Source organism: Rhipicephalus sanguineus, chromosome 8, assembly GCF_013339695.2.
Source record: "Rhipicephalus sanguineus isolate Rsan-2018 chromosome 8, BIME_Rsan_1.4, whole genome shotgun sequence".
Classification (NCBI taxonomy): domain Eukaryota; kingdom Metazoa; phylum Arthropoda; class Arachnida; order Ixodida; family Ixodidae; genus Rhipicephalus; species Rhipicephalus sanguineus.
In genome coordinates, this window is record NC_051183.1 from 67,837,397 (window position 1) to 67,852,112 (window position 14,716).

The window sequence follows — 14,716 nt, forward strand, 5'->3', positions numbered from 1 at the left end:
TAGACTTCAAATCTTTCCGAAAAAATTGTGATATTTGAGAAAATGTACGATTTGTCACATGTTTGACCGTATTTTTCATACTGATGCGGTCAAAGTAAAAATCCTCGTCATGTGGCGTTTGATAGAAGACTTCATCGTTAAGTAACGAAGAAAGTCTAATCAAATCATTTTTTTTGTTTTAAGGAAGAAAATAATTTTTGAATTTGGCCCTCCGATCGCGCAGTGCATTTCATTTTGCTGCCACTTCGCCGCAAAGCACATGGTCGCCCTTACAACTGACACTCGTCACAGGCAGCGGCCGGATGCGAGATGTATGTCAGCGGCTCGTGAGTGGTCGAAAGTCTTGTCGCGCTGTCAGGGCGACGAGTAATGAATTTGCGTTACAATGAGCATTTGCTAGGCGGGCCCAATGGGAAATATGGACGCCCGAGAGCAGCATGTGGAGTCGTTGGCACAATGTCCTAGAGGGACGTCTGCACAACTAGCATACACATACTGAAAGAAATAATGCACACTGTACACACTTCTTTCTCAGGGTATACATGTTGCACAGACGGCCTCTAGCACAATGTGCCAACGACGCCATAGGCTGCTCTCGGGCGTCCATACTTCCCATTGGGCCCGCCAAGCAAGCTCACATTGTAACGCGAATTCATTACTCGTCGCCCTGACATCAACGTGACAAGACTTTCGACCACTCACGAGCCACTGACATACATCTCGCATCTGGCCGTTGCCTGTGACGAGTGTCAGCTGCAAGGGCTACCACGTGCTTTGCGGCGAAGTGGCAACAAAATGAAATGCACTGCGCGTTCGGAGGGCCAAATTCAAAAATTATTTTCTTCCTTAAAAGAAAAAAATGATTTGATAAGACTTTTTTCATTACTTAACGATGAAGTCTTTTATCAAACGCCGCATGACGAGGATTTTTACTTTGACCGCATCAGTATGAAAAATATGGTCAAACATGCAACAAATCGTACATTTTCTCTAATTTCACAATTTTTTTTCGGAAAGATCTGAAGCCTATTTTACCCCTAAACATTTCTGTACTAAAATACACTTTCCTGGAAATCAGGCTATTATTAATATTGGTTAGGGTGAGTTCCAGATAGCTCAAGAAAAATTCACGAACTTTGAAGATTTTTGTAGATTTGAAGCTACGTAGCTGGTAGTGAAACACAAAAATTCGGAAATAATGAATGGGACAACTAAACAGAACCTCTGCGATAGCGCAAGCGCAGTTTAGAAGCTCAACACACAAAAGTAGATTTTATACACATTTTTCTATTAGGTACAGTTTAATAAATAGAAGCGAAATTCGAGGGGGTGCCAGGATCGTCAAAAATTTTTTCGAGCAAGAATGTTTTGCCACAATACTCCATGTGGCACAGGAAAAAGGCACAAATTTTATCAGCAAAAGCTGCGATGTGCGAGCGCCACGTCTGGGACACTTGGCATGGAATGACCCTTAAATATAAGAGCTAGAGAAAGATCACGAAGGTCCTGATACTGTAGGAAGGCATTTGACACACGACGTACGTTTTAGCACTATGCTAATGCTAAAACGTGCGTCGTGTGTCAAGTACCTTATATATATAAGGTATGATATATATAAATATATATATTTAGCGGTGGTATGGAGAGTTCTGTACAGAACTGAAATACAGAAACACCGTCCAGAAATACAGCGAGACACATTACTGTCAGAATGAGTGAGATATGAAAAGCAATAGTTTCGCTAACATCGTTCATTACTGTCAAATGCGGCAATATACTAGACCTGGCATAAATATTAGCATAGCCAGCAGTCAGTTTTTATGAAGAGGAATCAATGGCCAGCCATCAAGCACTTCTTTGCGACATCCATTACATATTTTATGTGGCATACAGCGCAAAACATGCAACATGTGTAGTTCTCATGTAGTACAGGATTCTCATGTAGTCATCTGAGATACAGGACCCCAATAGGTGACACAGCTTGCGTGCATGAGCTTGGCAGTGTCGTGTTCCCAGACCATGTCAGGGTCAGGTGACATTCTGGCGAAAAGGACAGCAGGTTGCACTGATTCGAGACCACTCACGGCCAGACCTTAAGCGTGGCTATTCCGAATTCTTTGACACGTCTTGACTACCTCGAGACACGAAGTTTCCAAGGAGGCTTCCTGGTCAAATGCAGCTGTAGAGCTTCAATGTGCAGTCTTGAAACAACCTGAAATAGTCAAGTGCACAAAAATAAACACATGATGACAGACAGATCGATCACCTTTTAATCTGACAAGGGCAGCGCTCACACACCAGATTCCATGAAGTGTCATGGCAATGAACAAAACCAGGGATACTCATTAACTTTGCTGTACTTTGAGGGTCTGTTACTCCCTTAGCCAGCTGCAACTGTTTCCGCTGCATGACCTCCGTACAATTAGAAGGATGTTTTTTTAGAGAACGCATATTTCTTATCAAAATTGTATAATAGTCACGCTCAAGATGTTTTCGCGCACACACTCTATGTCAAGAAGGAAATAGTTTGCTGCAACTAAAATGGCAATGAAGAGATTAATTAACAAAAACTCATTAATTAACTTTTAATTCCTGACCTGGAGGTAGTTGTTTATATTAGAAAGTTGTATCGCGTGCCAATTTATGGCATACACATTTTTTTAATCGCGAAAGTTACACGTAATTCGTGATATTCATCCTTGAATTTCAAGGACGAAATCGAAACTGATAGCGCCTGACGTGCAGGAAACGTCGCTTCTCTGTTACGTAAGCTCGGAGCTACACGTGAAAAGAAGGTGATGATAGTTTAATGAAGGTGGGCCGAAGCAGAATGTGATCAGGAAAATCTGCAAGCATTCAGAAACACACAAGTAAACAGCTTATTATTTGGGTGCGATGTGTGGTACATATCTGTAAACATAGAAAGAAAAGGTTGATATTACTGCCGTTTCGGATGCGCGCATCTCGAAAGAAACAAATGAGCACGAAACGCCACATGCAAAGGTAAGGCGATCCGCTGATGCAAGTTAGATGACTTGCCAGTTTTCACGAAAAGGTACGACCACAACGCGCCTTCATTCAAATTTCGTCACTCCCTTGTCGCGGGCAGCTCCGGTCTGACGTAACAGAAAAACCGCGTTTTCTGTGTGCCGGACACGATCAGTTTTGATTTAGCCCTTAAAATTTCACAATAAATATCTCGAGTTACGTAAAACTTTCATGATTTCTGAAAAATGGGTATACCATAAAGCGGCACGCACTACAAATTTCTAATATAAACAACTGCCCTCAAGTCAATAAATAAAAATTAGTTAACGGGTTTTTGTTAATTAGTCCCGTCAACGCATTTTTTGTTGCGGCAGAATATTTCCGCCTCGAACTAGAGTACTACTGGAGCGTGACTGTCATAGAGTTTTTTATAAAAGATATGTACTGTCTGAAAAAAAATCACCCTGTATAGCATGGCAGCAGTATTTTAATAATAATAATAATTGTTGGGGTTTGACGTCCCAAAACCACGATAAGATTATGAGAGACGCCGTAGTGGAGGGCTTCGGAAGTTTCGACCACCTGGAGTTCTTTAACGTGCACCTAAATCTAAGCACACGGGTCTAAACCATTTTCGCCTCCATCGAAAATGCGGCCGCGGCGGCCAGGATTCGATCCCGCAACCTGCGGGTCAGCAGTAGAGCACAATAACCACTAGACTAGCAGTATTTTAACGAAGGCCTGTAGGTCGCGGGATCGAGTCCCGGCCTCGGCGGCTGCATTTTCGTTGGAGGCGAAAATGTTTGAGGCCCGTGTACTTAGATTTAGCTGCACGTTAAAGAACCCCAGGTAGTCGAAATTTCCAGAGCCCTCTACTACGGCGTCTCTCAATCATATCGTGGTTTTGGGATGTTAAACGCCAAATGTTATTATTAGTTTAACGAAGAAAACGGCAAAATGTGTATACAGCTACACGAAATATGGCGAATGTACGACAAGACTAGGCTTGCCTTCACTGCCTTCTTTCTGTCGCATCATTGTGAGCGTGCCCTTCTAGTGCCTGGCTTCAGAACAGCTGCACGAAGGTGCAGCTATTCTAAAGGCCTAATGTGCCATTTTTTCTTCAGATCTATATCAACAGGCAAAGGTCTCGTTTTTCCGTTTGTCTGGAAGGACAACCCACCAGCCAGCGTTGACCAGTATAGAGGGTTGGGAGCAAACTCGGGCAAACTGTGCAGCACAAACATCACCTCAAACCTCAAACAATCGAGGTGATGAGAAGCGGTCAAACAAAAAGGAACAGTGCTGAAGTGACTTATATACATATTAAAAACAACAGCTGATTATGGCACGAAATTGGGACAATTAAGGTGCATTGTAAAAGAATGTCAAATGAGGTACCCTGCTGTAAAAAGTGCTAAATATTCATTGCAGACTATGGCCAATAGAATTCAAATAGGATACAGCGAGTGTTTCGAGGTATAATGACGAAGTAATAATTGCTAGAGATTTATGAGCGAAAAGCACAATGCGATTAAGCGGTGCTACATAGTGGGAGATCACGGATTAATTTCAACTACCTGGAGTTCTTCAACGTGCACAAATCAGAGGGCGTGGGAGTTTCTGTATCTCGCCCCCTTCTAAATGCAGCTGCCGGGGTCAGGAATAGAACCCGCGTCCTTGGGCTTCGCAGCGTAACGCTTCCAAGTCCATTTTAAAGGATTTTTGTCCACTGCCCACAACATCACTGTAGACTGTATCTTTGTGTTGAAAATAATAACGAACTGAACCACGGCTGGTATAACAAAGGCATCCAATATCCACGAAACACAGCGTTTGAGCAGTATGTTTACTGCCATTATTACTAGCCGGTGTTGTGTTTACTATTAGGTACTAGCACCACACCACATTAGACAAATCAAGTATCACAGGAGGATGAGGTTATGCTCGTATGCAGTTTGTGGACAAAAAAAAAAAACTACAACTTTGAAGTGAACTCACATTTACCTTTGTTGCATGATAATTTTTAGCATCATAAGATCAAGTCACCACTGCTTCAATTAAATGAAACCGTGCTACAAAAGCTATTGCATCAAAGTTTTATAGCAGTTACGCACGCACGCACGGACGCGCGCGCACGCGCGCACACACACACACACACACACACACACACACACACACACACACACACACACACACACACACACACACACACACAAACAAACAAACAAGCAAACACGGCGAGAAGTTCGAATATGCAGCGAATAAATACGTATTAAACGTGTTTCAACGTCTGGGTAGCAAAGGAAAGAAACACTAAATTCTAGAGTTTCACGAGCGAAAATCATGATCTGGATATCAGGCATGTTCGGGCCGGGTGCATTAGATTGATTTTGATCAGCTGATCTTACTTACCCTTCAAATATATATCGGTGCAACGTTGCTCTACGTGTCACCACACTCGACTTGCAACCGAGATTTCAACTCGCAATTTCATGTTTTTCTGGCATGTATGGAATAAGGAAACACGATATTGGCGCGCACCACTCCGTTTTACCCGCTACTGGATAGTCCAGTGCGGTTTTCGTCGTTGCCAAGCCATTGAAACACGATAGCAAAATCCGTGCAACTGGAACATCAGAAAGACAAGTGGCAAAGCTACGTGTGAAGCGAATAAAAGAGTTGTAGGCAGAAGCCGGCAGAACTCACCTGAAATCTATAACGACCGTAGGAGCGTCGTCCACAGGCTTCGTCTGTCGGTGCCACTGGGATCCGTCATGCGCTGCCATCTTGCTCAGGCAAGTTCACGACGAAACGAAGCTTACTGCAGGGACTTCTCCGTCCGGAGGCTGCTTTTCCCAAACACTGAGTGACACTGCTTCAGCCAGTCACGGCAAGCGTGAGCCGACGACACGATACTACGCCACGAATGCATAGCACGGAAGGAAAGTCACGCAAAACGATCAGCCAGACACGGCAAGAGCGAGCCGACGATACGATACTACGCCACGAATGCATAGCACGAAGAAAGTCACGCAAAACAATCACTTGCAATCACGCCTGACGACACAGATTATTCTGGCGGACTAAAGAACGACCACAACGAGACGGATCACGAACAATGCTGTCTAACGACGCCAGGCCAAAATGGCTGTCTCGTATTGTTGGCTTCGGCTTTGGATTAAAGTAGCCTCCACGAACGCCTAAATGGTTTCGGTTTTTTTTTCAATATTCACCCTAGAGCAATGAAACTTGAGCTGCTTATAGAACTTTTTATGCTGATTTCAAATATATAATTAGTTTTCTTGCAAGTTGCATACTTTTAGTTCTGCAACATGACAAAGTGAAAAACTTAAGCCTTTTGCCCCCCCTCTTTTCAGACCTAAACTTCAATAATTTTTTACAATTGATAGTTCATAATGTTTCAAATAAAGTGTGGAATGCAAGTAACTAATTAGGAAGTCCATACAAAATATGTACTAGACGAGAAAAATTTTAACGTGGGAAGTTCATATTTCTCCTACCCTAGTAAAAGTTTGCATAACTTTTTTTTATTATATAATAAGAATATTGAAACTTAAACAAGATAATTGCATTTAACCTACTTTGGAAAAAATTTGGGAAAAATTTCATGCAGATCTGAGCACCAGAAGTACCCGAAAAAGGAGGGGCACATTGACAAAAATGGCAAAATTTGCGTTTTGAGAAAAACGAGTTTTAAAGTCAAAATTGCATGTTTATTTATCAAAGATGTCATTGAATGCGACTAAATTTGTACACAAGAAAGAGCAATCCTCCTTGTAGTGGCCACTGCCATTAAAATGCGCCAGCACCATAGGTTTGGCCCTCACGGCTCTTTCGAGCTGACTCCTCGACAAGAGATTTTTTTCTTCAGCGAACGCCGACGAGCCCTTGCTTCTCCTGTTAGTTTTTGAGACATTTTTTTCTGGCGTGTGCTGTCCCGTGATGTGCCAAGAGCAACCAGATCATGAGGCGGGAGCACGCCAAGCTCTTCCAGAACACGTTCAAAACTGGAGTGCCCTCGATTAAACCAACATGTTCAGTGCTGTCATATCAGCAATCAACGAAGACTCGTCGTCCTGTGATTTTTTTTTCGTCTTCGAAGAGTCCAATCTTTTTCTGGGAGGCACTCACATATTCGAATGCCGCGGCAAATTCGTCGGACGCATCGCCGTCACTGCCACTACGCCTTGAGGCAGCAGACGCTCTTTTCGTGGTTTGAGTGTTTGGCTTTGATTTGCGCCGGCGTCCTCGAAATTTGTACGCTGCGTGCAACTTCACAGGCCGGTGACCGCGCTTCCTATGGCTTTCTTCATCCATAACGGATAAGCACTCGAGAAAAGCGTTGTTCAGCTGCGCTGCTCAACGAGACATGGATCCTGCAAGTAGGCTTCACAGCACACACAGGCGCGCAGCGGCCAATGGCGGCTCCCGATCCGTACCACGTGATTTAAAGCCAGTCGCGGCGCTCGAAAAAGGCGGCAAAAGCGTGCGTCTCTTTATTATTTCTTGCGCTGCAGCAGCGCGGGAAACCATCGTTATTTGAACAGTGAGGCTCGGCTCTTCGCCTCATGCGGTCGACAATAGCGAGCGGCAGCGCATTATCGGCGGCAAGGTGCTCGAAGATGACACACTTTCGGCCTTTTGACAGCCACCTTATGCTCTTTAGACGGAATTTTAAAGAGTTTCCAGTTGAGTCTCGGCATTGATTTTTTTTTTTCAGAACAGTAGAGGTACTAATCTTAACAAAACAGGTGAAAAAAAAATCGATAATTTTTTAGAAAACTCGCGTTTTTCGACCCGCATCTCCCCTTAAAGCTCTATTGAATAATATCAGGGTGGATGAGGCGAAGCGTGCCCTGTGTGTGTCTGTAAGGGCTGTACGGTGGGAGGGGGCGCAGGTGAACGTGCATCCCCAGCTCTAGGGGCTAGGGAGAGTGCCGTGAGGCCGTGTGTGCGTGCCTAGCTGTGCTCAACGTTTGCTGAGCGATTTGGTGGCCCGCGCGGATTATCGTGAAGATATAGTTTAGCTGTGGCGGGCAGAAATTATGACCACGCGAGCTATAATTCTGGTAGTATTGTCGCTCTTTAGGAGACGCGGTAAAGCGTCGCCTTGATAACCGGTCTGCGCGGTTATCATGCCAGCTTTGCGGCACATGTTTTTACGGCCGTCGAGTTAGATGTGTTCCCGATCGCCAGTGCGTTCAACACCATGCACGTCCATTTCACTAATAAATGTATGTTTTCTGCCATACATGCTGTCGTAGGAATCTACAAACCTCGCTTGCAAACGTGCGAAGATTCGCAAATTTGTCAGCGCTGCCATTGTTAAACGTTGTCATAACTCTGAATGTTTCGCTTGGGGGCAAGATTTTTAAGAACCCTGTTTACTTGTAGACGTTTTCGAAGCGCCGTTTCAGCAATATCGTAACTGAAGCCATAACACAATACGTGCGTAATTCCACATTTTACGAATCCATGTTATCTATTCTCAACCAAAATTTTTCGGTATACCACAAGCCAAAGCAGCGAACTGTATCTTGGTCGCAGCCAGTGAAGCTTTCTTTTTAAAAAAAACCCACCCTGTATATGCAGAACCATCACTGACTCCCTTGGAGCAAGGGAGTCATCTATTTCATTCAGGAGCGTCGACCAGAGCATTGTGACTCCCCTTAGAAAAAAAGGTGGTCATCGGCTGCCACAAAGAGAGTCAAGCAGACGTGACTCCCTTTTGACTCTCTTTTTTTTAAGAGTGTAGTTTCGATACGATGGCACGAGGCGTACCCATTCAGTCCAACCCATTTAGAGCGATACATGTTTTAACAATATATTCAGTTCAGCAATGAGCAGTGCTGGGCAGTATCGAAGGTACATGTATCTTCGATACTATCTTAGATACTCTTTGGGTATCTTGTATCTGTATCGCGATACGTCTCGCAAAACAAGTATCTGTATCTGTATTTCCGATACATTGAAGATTGTATCGTGTATCTTAAGATACAAGATACTGCGATCGCCCCACCACCGTGCGAAGCAACAAACGTTGGCTGAGCTCCGCTTCTCAAGCTGATACTGCTGACGCTAAGTCACCAGAATAAAACTAAAGGCAGGGACATTATTTGATCTTTCCGCAATGGTTTTCCAGCGAAGATAGGCGATAAGCTCTGAGCGTCCCTGTATATTTGTTGAGCAAAGTTACGAGGTAGCGCTCGCGTCGTCTCGACAGACAAGCGCGCGAAAGTCTGCGCCCAGCCAAATTTGTGTTCAATTGTTTTTTTTAGTTTTGTCAGTGCCATGACACTTGCCACTTAGCCACACTCCTGTACCGCGTACTACATACAATGCGTGCGGCGCCTTTCGCACACATGCCGATGACGCTGTGGAGTCATTATCGAAGTTCCTCTTGGGTGGTGCTTCGTTACGAAGTCTGAAGCATGCAAGAAATGCGGGCTGCTTTGCGTCTCGTGGCTTTCACACATCGGCGATTTGAAGGATCTCGTGGATGTAAGTTTGCATTACATGCGACGAGATTGACTTATAGGCAAGTAAGATTCTAACAGTTATAGCACCAACAGTGCCGATGCTGGATTTAACAGAACAAGCATTCACCTAACAGACGTTATCTTGGCGTACGTCTGTTTTCCTTTTATTCAAAGAGTTCTTAAAATCATGCTTTGATTGTTAGCAGACGTTCTTTCTTAGCTGTCCATACCATACATTACTTATGTTTCTATATTTTTTTCTACCGGTCTGCTTACTGCAATATGCCTTTAACGTGCTGCTAAGGTAAGCTCTCCGCTTTATTCCTAGTTTTAACTGTCTGCGTCACATCTTCTGGGTGATTCCACGTAAGACCGAACAAACGATGGCTGGTCGACCTCTTAAATTTATTTCAAAATTTTATATATTATTGCCTGATGAGTGGAAAGAAGAGATCCGCAATTTGTTTTGCCGCCAAAATTTTTTTCGAAGCACAGGAAATCAATAATGACGAAGAGGTGGAGTGGAGCGGTCATCCGCTCTGCTGTTTTGGCCAACTTTCGTTATGAATTGCACAAAATATATTAAAGTTAGGTAGCTGAAACTTCTTTAACTAAATAGATGCATGTTTTTGCTTCTGCTCAGGTATTTTTAGTTTTTATGTGTAGAGTAAATGTTTTTATAAAAAACCTCAAAATTGGCCCAGGAAACGTTATTTTCCTTACTTTGAAGGTCTTTATCTCAAAAAAGCCTTGTAGCAGAGCGACAAAAAATCCGCATTACGTTTTTCGCATACTTATCTACCAAACTGCCACATATTATATATATATACATTTTCAGTAAAGAGATACGATCGGGCTAAGTTCAAGAAAACACCGAACAATGGAAACTTCTGACAATTAAAAAAACCCATTTTTTATATTTCTTAAACTTTGTCCACTTATTCTCCTCCACATCAGCTTTCACAATCATTGAAAACATATTGCATAATTTTGTTGCACTAATACTTACGGCCCCTCCAATGAGACACTTAGGCAAGGATTGGCAATTCCGACTTCTTGCCCAGCAAGTGTATAAAATGCAGGCAGGATTGAATTTCTTTTTATTAAAAGGCTAGCAGTACCGAAAAAGGTGTCGGCGGCACTGAAGACGTCAATCTTGAAATTATTTGGTCACTGAAGCGGTCACGAGCGCGGGGTTACCAAGCAGGCGTGGGCGCACCCGAGATGCTCGTTGTAAGAGACGGCGCAGTGAGAGCTCGTTTTCGCGTCCTCCGAGTCTCCGACCGACTGCTCACCCTAGGTTGCGGCGGTCGTAACTCGATGCCCGTGTGCTTACATTTAAGTTTTATAATACCACGTGGTCGAACTTTCCGGAGTCCTCCACTATGGCGTATATCATTATCATATTGTGGTTCTGTGCGACGTTAAACTCAACAATTATCAGCTCTTGGGAGTTCCGCCTGTATCGTGTTCCCATACTTATTCCCCGAGTTTGATACAAAACCGCTTTTCTGGTTTACTTAGTTATATTTGTTTTTCTTTCTTAGTCTTCTCTAAATATTTTTACTTTAGTAATCACCAGGTAATCGGAGCTTAATTGGCGATACAGTGTGAATAGCGGCGGTGTCCTGCGGCACTTCATGCAACTTTGAAACACGCCTGAGACGTTTTCTGGGCTGCAGATGTTCTCCCATAAAAGAAAAATTCTTAGAAGATCGCGCATTACTGAGTACGTCGCTAACGAACGCTTTACGCCAGCAAATAAGTAGAATATAAAAGTAATTACAGTTTTATGTCCTCTGCGTAAACAAGATGGATAGCAAAGAATGTCGCTACCAGCGTTCTCGCTGATGCACACCTGTCCGGTGATCGGGTATATCGAAAACCATGATATGTTTACGGGCAAGGTAGAACTTAACAACGGCATTTGCACCATTGTGCGGAGCCATCTTATTGAAGATGGCAGTCCGCTAGCTGGTCGGCAAGCAGAGTATCGACTCCACTCAATTACAAAAGCGGCAAGCAAAAACTGTTATCAGCGAAGTGTATAAAGAGCTGTCATGGTAAGCAGCTAGATCAAACCGAATAAGTTGTTTCGGAACAAAAGTAATATAGCTTCAGCAAGAAATACAAAACTTTGGAGATACTAACAGACATTTCATTCAAATGAAACAAAATTGGTCGCAGTTAATAAACATTCAAGCGAACATTTTCGTTCATGGGCGTTTAGTGCTGCATTACCGTAAATACCCATATATGATAAAAAATTTTCGAATGTATCGGAGTATCTTTAGATACAATTGGAATGTATCGTATCGGATACAATCGGCGTTGTGGTATCTTGTATCTGTATCTCAAATACTTATTGCCTGAGTATCTTGTATCGTATCGCGATACAATTTCAAGGTATCTTTGCCCAGCCCTGGCAATGAGAGGATGCTGTGCCAACAACTTTTGTATGTTTTACATACCGAAATAGCCGGCTTACTACAGTGCACCCCATCGCATTATCGATTATAATGATGAAGCCTGCCGGCGTGTCCGTGCCCCATGGTAACGGAACGCGATATCATATACATGTCGGTGCCTGCTCCCCGTTTCCCAAGAGAGTGTGGAGTGGTGGGTGGAGCTACAGGCGTGCCTTGACGATCAGCTAAATCTTATCGACAGGGTACGCAGAGCAGAAACTGCCTGTGGCGCCCTAGGCTAAGGGTCAAGCAGCAGTGATGGATGGGACTTGCGGAACACGCTCGCGTTGCAGCACAAGTCCCTTCTTTCTGATAATGAATCTTCTTGCATCCTTGTTGTTCACGGGTGCAGAGTGTCAATGCTATGAATCTTTCCAAGTTTTTAACCAACTCATGTTATATTGCGTAAAACAGGGCAAGCCTGCTTTTGTCAGCTTAATTTTAACACATGACTGTTGTTGTATAGGTTGCAAATAGGAACAGAACATCCACAGTAAATGTTACACATATTGCCTCTTCTCCTTTAACCACTACCTCTCTAAGACACGTACAAAGTTCAGGGCAGCAATAGTATTACATTAAAAATAAAGCAAATACGAAACACACAACGCAAGAAGCTGCAGGGACACAGGAAAGAAACACACGCTTTCTTGCGCTCCGTGTTTCATAAAGCTTCACCAAAAAGCCCAAGTTCGCTCTAAAATAAAGAACATTTTGCAGGCGAAGGAGAAACTTCGAAAAAACAGCGCTAAGACGGGACAGAGAAAACAGGCGACAAGAGCACACGCTGGTCTCTTCGCTTCTTTCTATGTCGCTTCTTAGCGCTGTTTTTCCGAAGCTCAGTATGCACCCACAAGCCCATACTCTATACTTAAGAGATTGTAAATGTAAATACAGTCGAACCTTGATATATCGAACGCGCTAAAAAACGGGAATTAGTTAGATATATGAAATAATTCCATATATCTCTTGAGCGATCATATCTTTGAAGACGGATATCTTTTGAAAGCCTTTGAAGAATTTATTGCATTTCTGATGCCGATTTTGGTGCGCAAGTTGCCTTCACGGCACTGCTGGATAATATTGTAGAAAAGATGCCTTCACAGTGATACGCGGGGAACCTTTTTGTTTTGTATTTTTTAGCGGTTTGCAGTTGGTGGTGCGGGTTTTTACGCAAGGGTGGGGTATACGCTAGAAAATGTGGTATTAGTGTAAAGAGCGCCTTAACACCTTCATACACTGCTGTGCGTACACGTCGGGCGCCAGAAGCCTCTAGTCTGCCTTAGCCCTTATGTTGGAGTAGTTTTCCAATATCATACACTGCGTGCTACTCGGGATACTGTAAGCAGCGGCGACGTAAGGCTTTGTTTCCCCATAGTTCCACTGTATTATTTATCGCCAGCTTTAAGGAGTACGGAAAGGCCTTGCCATTTTACGTCATTTATCGTGTTAACCAAAAGAACGAAGAGAACGGCGAGCCCGCATGATGGGCCGGCGGGCTCGGGGACGAGGAATCATGGGAGAAAGTACGCGATGAAAAGAAATAGTTTCTACTAGCTCTGCGCGGCGCCCTCCTACTCATGTCGCTTGCTCTCCCGAATGCTTGCGGGAAAGTTTTTTACCGTGAGGAAATGCGAAACTATTGAGACGGAAAGCCAACTTCTCTTGCCGTTTCGCTCTGCCGGATGTTCGATATATCAAGTGTTCTGGTTGTTTTTGTTCGATGTAGCCGTATATTTTCCTCTGCATGGACGTTAAAGCATTACCGTGTTCGAAAATAGTTCGATATAAAGGATAAATCGATGTACCCGATTTATATAGTGAAATTTGACTGTATAACCTCGGCCATACTTGCTGTTACAGAAAATTGTGGATCTGTATAACTCAAAACTATTTTTATGGTGACTGCAGGTTTCGCAAAGGAAGATATGGTTGCAGTTAACACTTCACTGCTACTCGTTGGATTGCTGGTGAGCTTTTGTAAAGAAAGCATCGAAGTTGGTGGATGGATAGAAGACAGAACTCCGAACACAGTTAGGTACCGTGATTTAGCGCAGTTCGCCTACATGGATCAAAGGGGTCGTAGCAGCCGAGGCTTGAGATTTCACGTAACGCAAGCCAGATGGAGGGTATGTTTTTGAAGAAGTTTACCTTGCAAGCTGGCGCCTGCATTAAGTAGTTTTCTTTACAGGCATCACGTACCGTACACACTTATTGTACATATATATATATATATATATATATATATATATATATATATATATATATATATATTTGTGTGTGTGTGTGTGTGTGTGTGTGTGTGTGTGTGTGTGTGTGTGTGTGTGTGTGTGTGTGTGTGTGTGTGTGTGCGTGTGTGTGTGTGTGTGTGATTTTGCAAAAAGTGCGCGTTCATTCTTGTGCATTAGAGATGCCCGAATAAGCATAGAGCGTATTTCGGAATAACGACTCCGCACTCTACCCGGACTATCAAATAGTTTATTGCGAGGACAGAAATGAAAGTGGAGCTTTCGGCCGTAGAGGCCCACTTGCAGCAAACAACTTCAGAAGCAAATGCAAAACATAAAATATTTTTCTTAGTAACTCTGCGCCAACGGACTTCTGTACCGCCCATAGGTTATCGCAAGATCAAATGTAAATAGAAGAAACGCTCATTAAGGAGCGAGGACAGCTGGTAGCAGTTAAAGCCGGATGCAACTTAAGAAGTCAAAAGATCCTACAACCAGATGTCCGAAGCTCTACAGCCGATCGCCTCCG

The 14,716-nt window shown here is 43.5% G+C and overlaps 1 protein-coding gene across 2 annotated transcripts in view; it reads left to right on the forward strand.

Moving 5' to 3' along the window:
- LOC119402798 (uncharacterized) overlaps window positions 1-14,716 on the forward strand; it is a 37,375-nt gene that overhangs the window by 12,741 nt on the left and 9,918 nt on the right. The window contains exon 2 of one of the 2 annotated variants that reach the window (XM_037669866.1): window positions 13,871-14,088. In XM_037669866.1, coding sequence (XP_037525794.1) covers window positions 13,871-14,088 — 218 coding nt within the window. The remainder of the gene's footprint in view (window positions 1-13,870; window positions 14,089-14,716) is intronic. The other variant, XM_037669867.1, reaches the window with a different exon arrangement.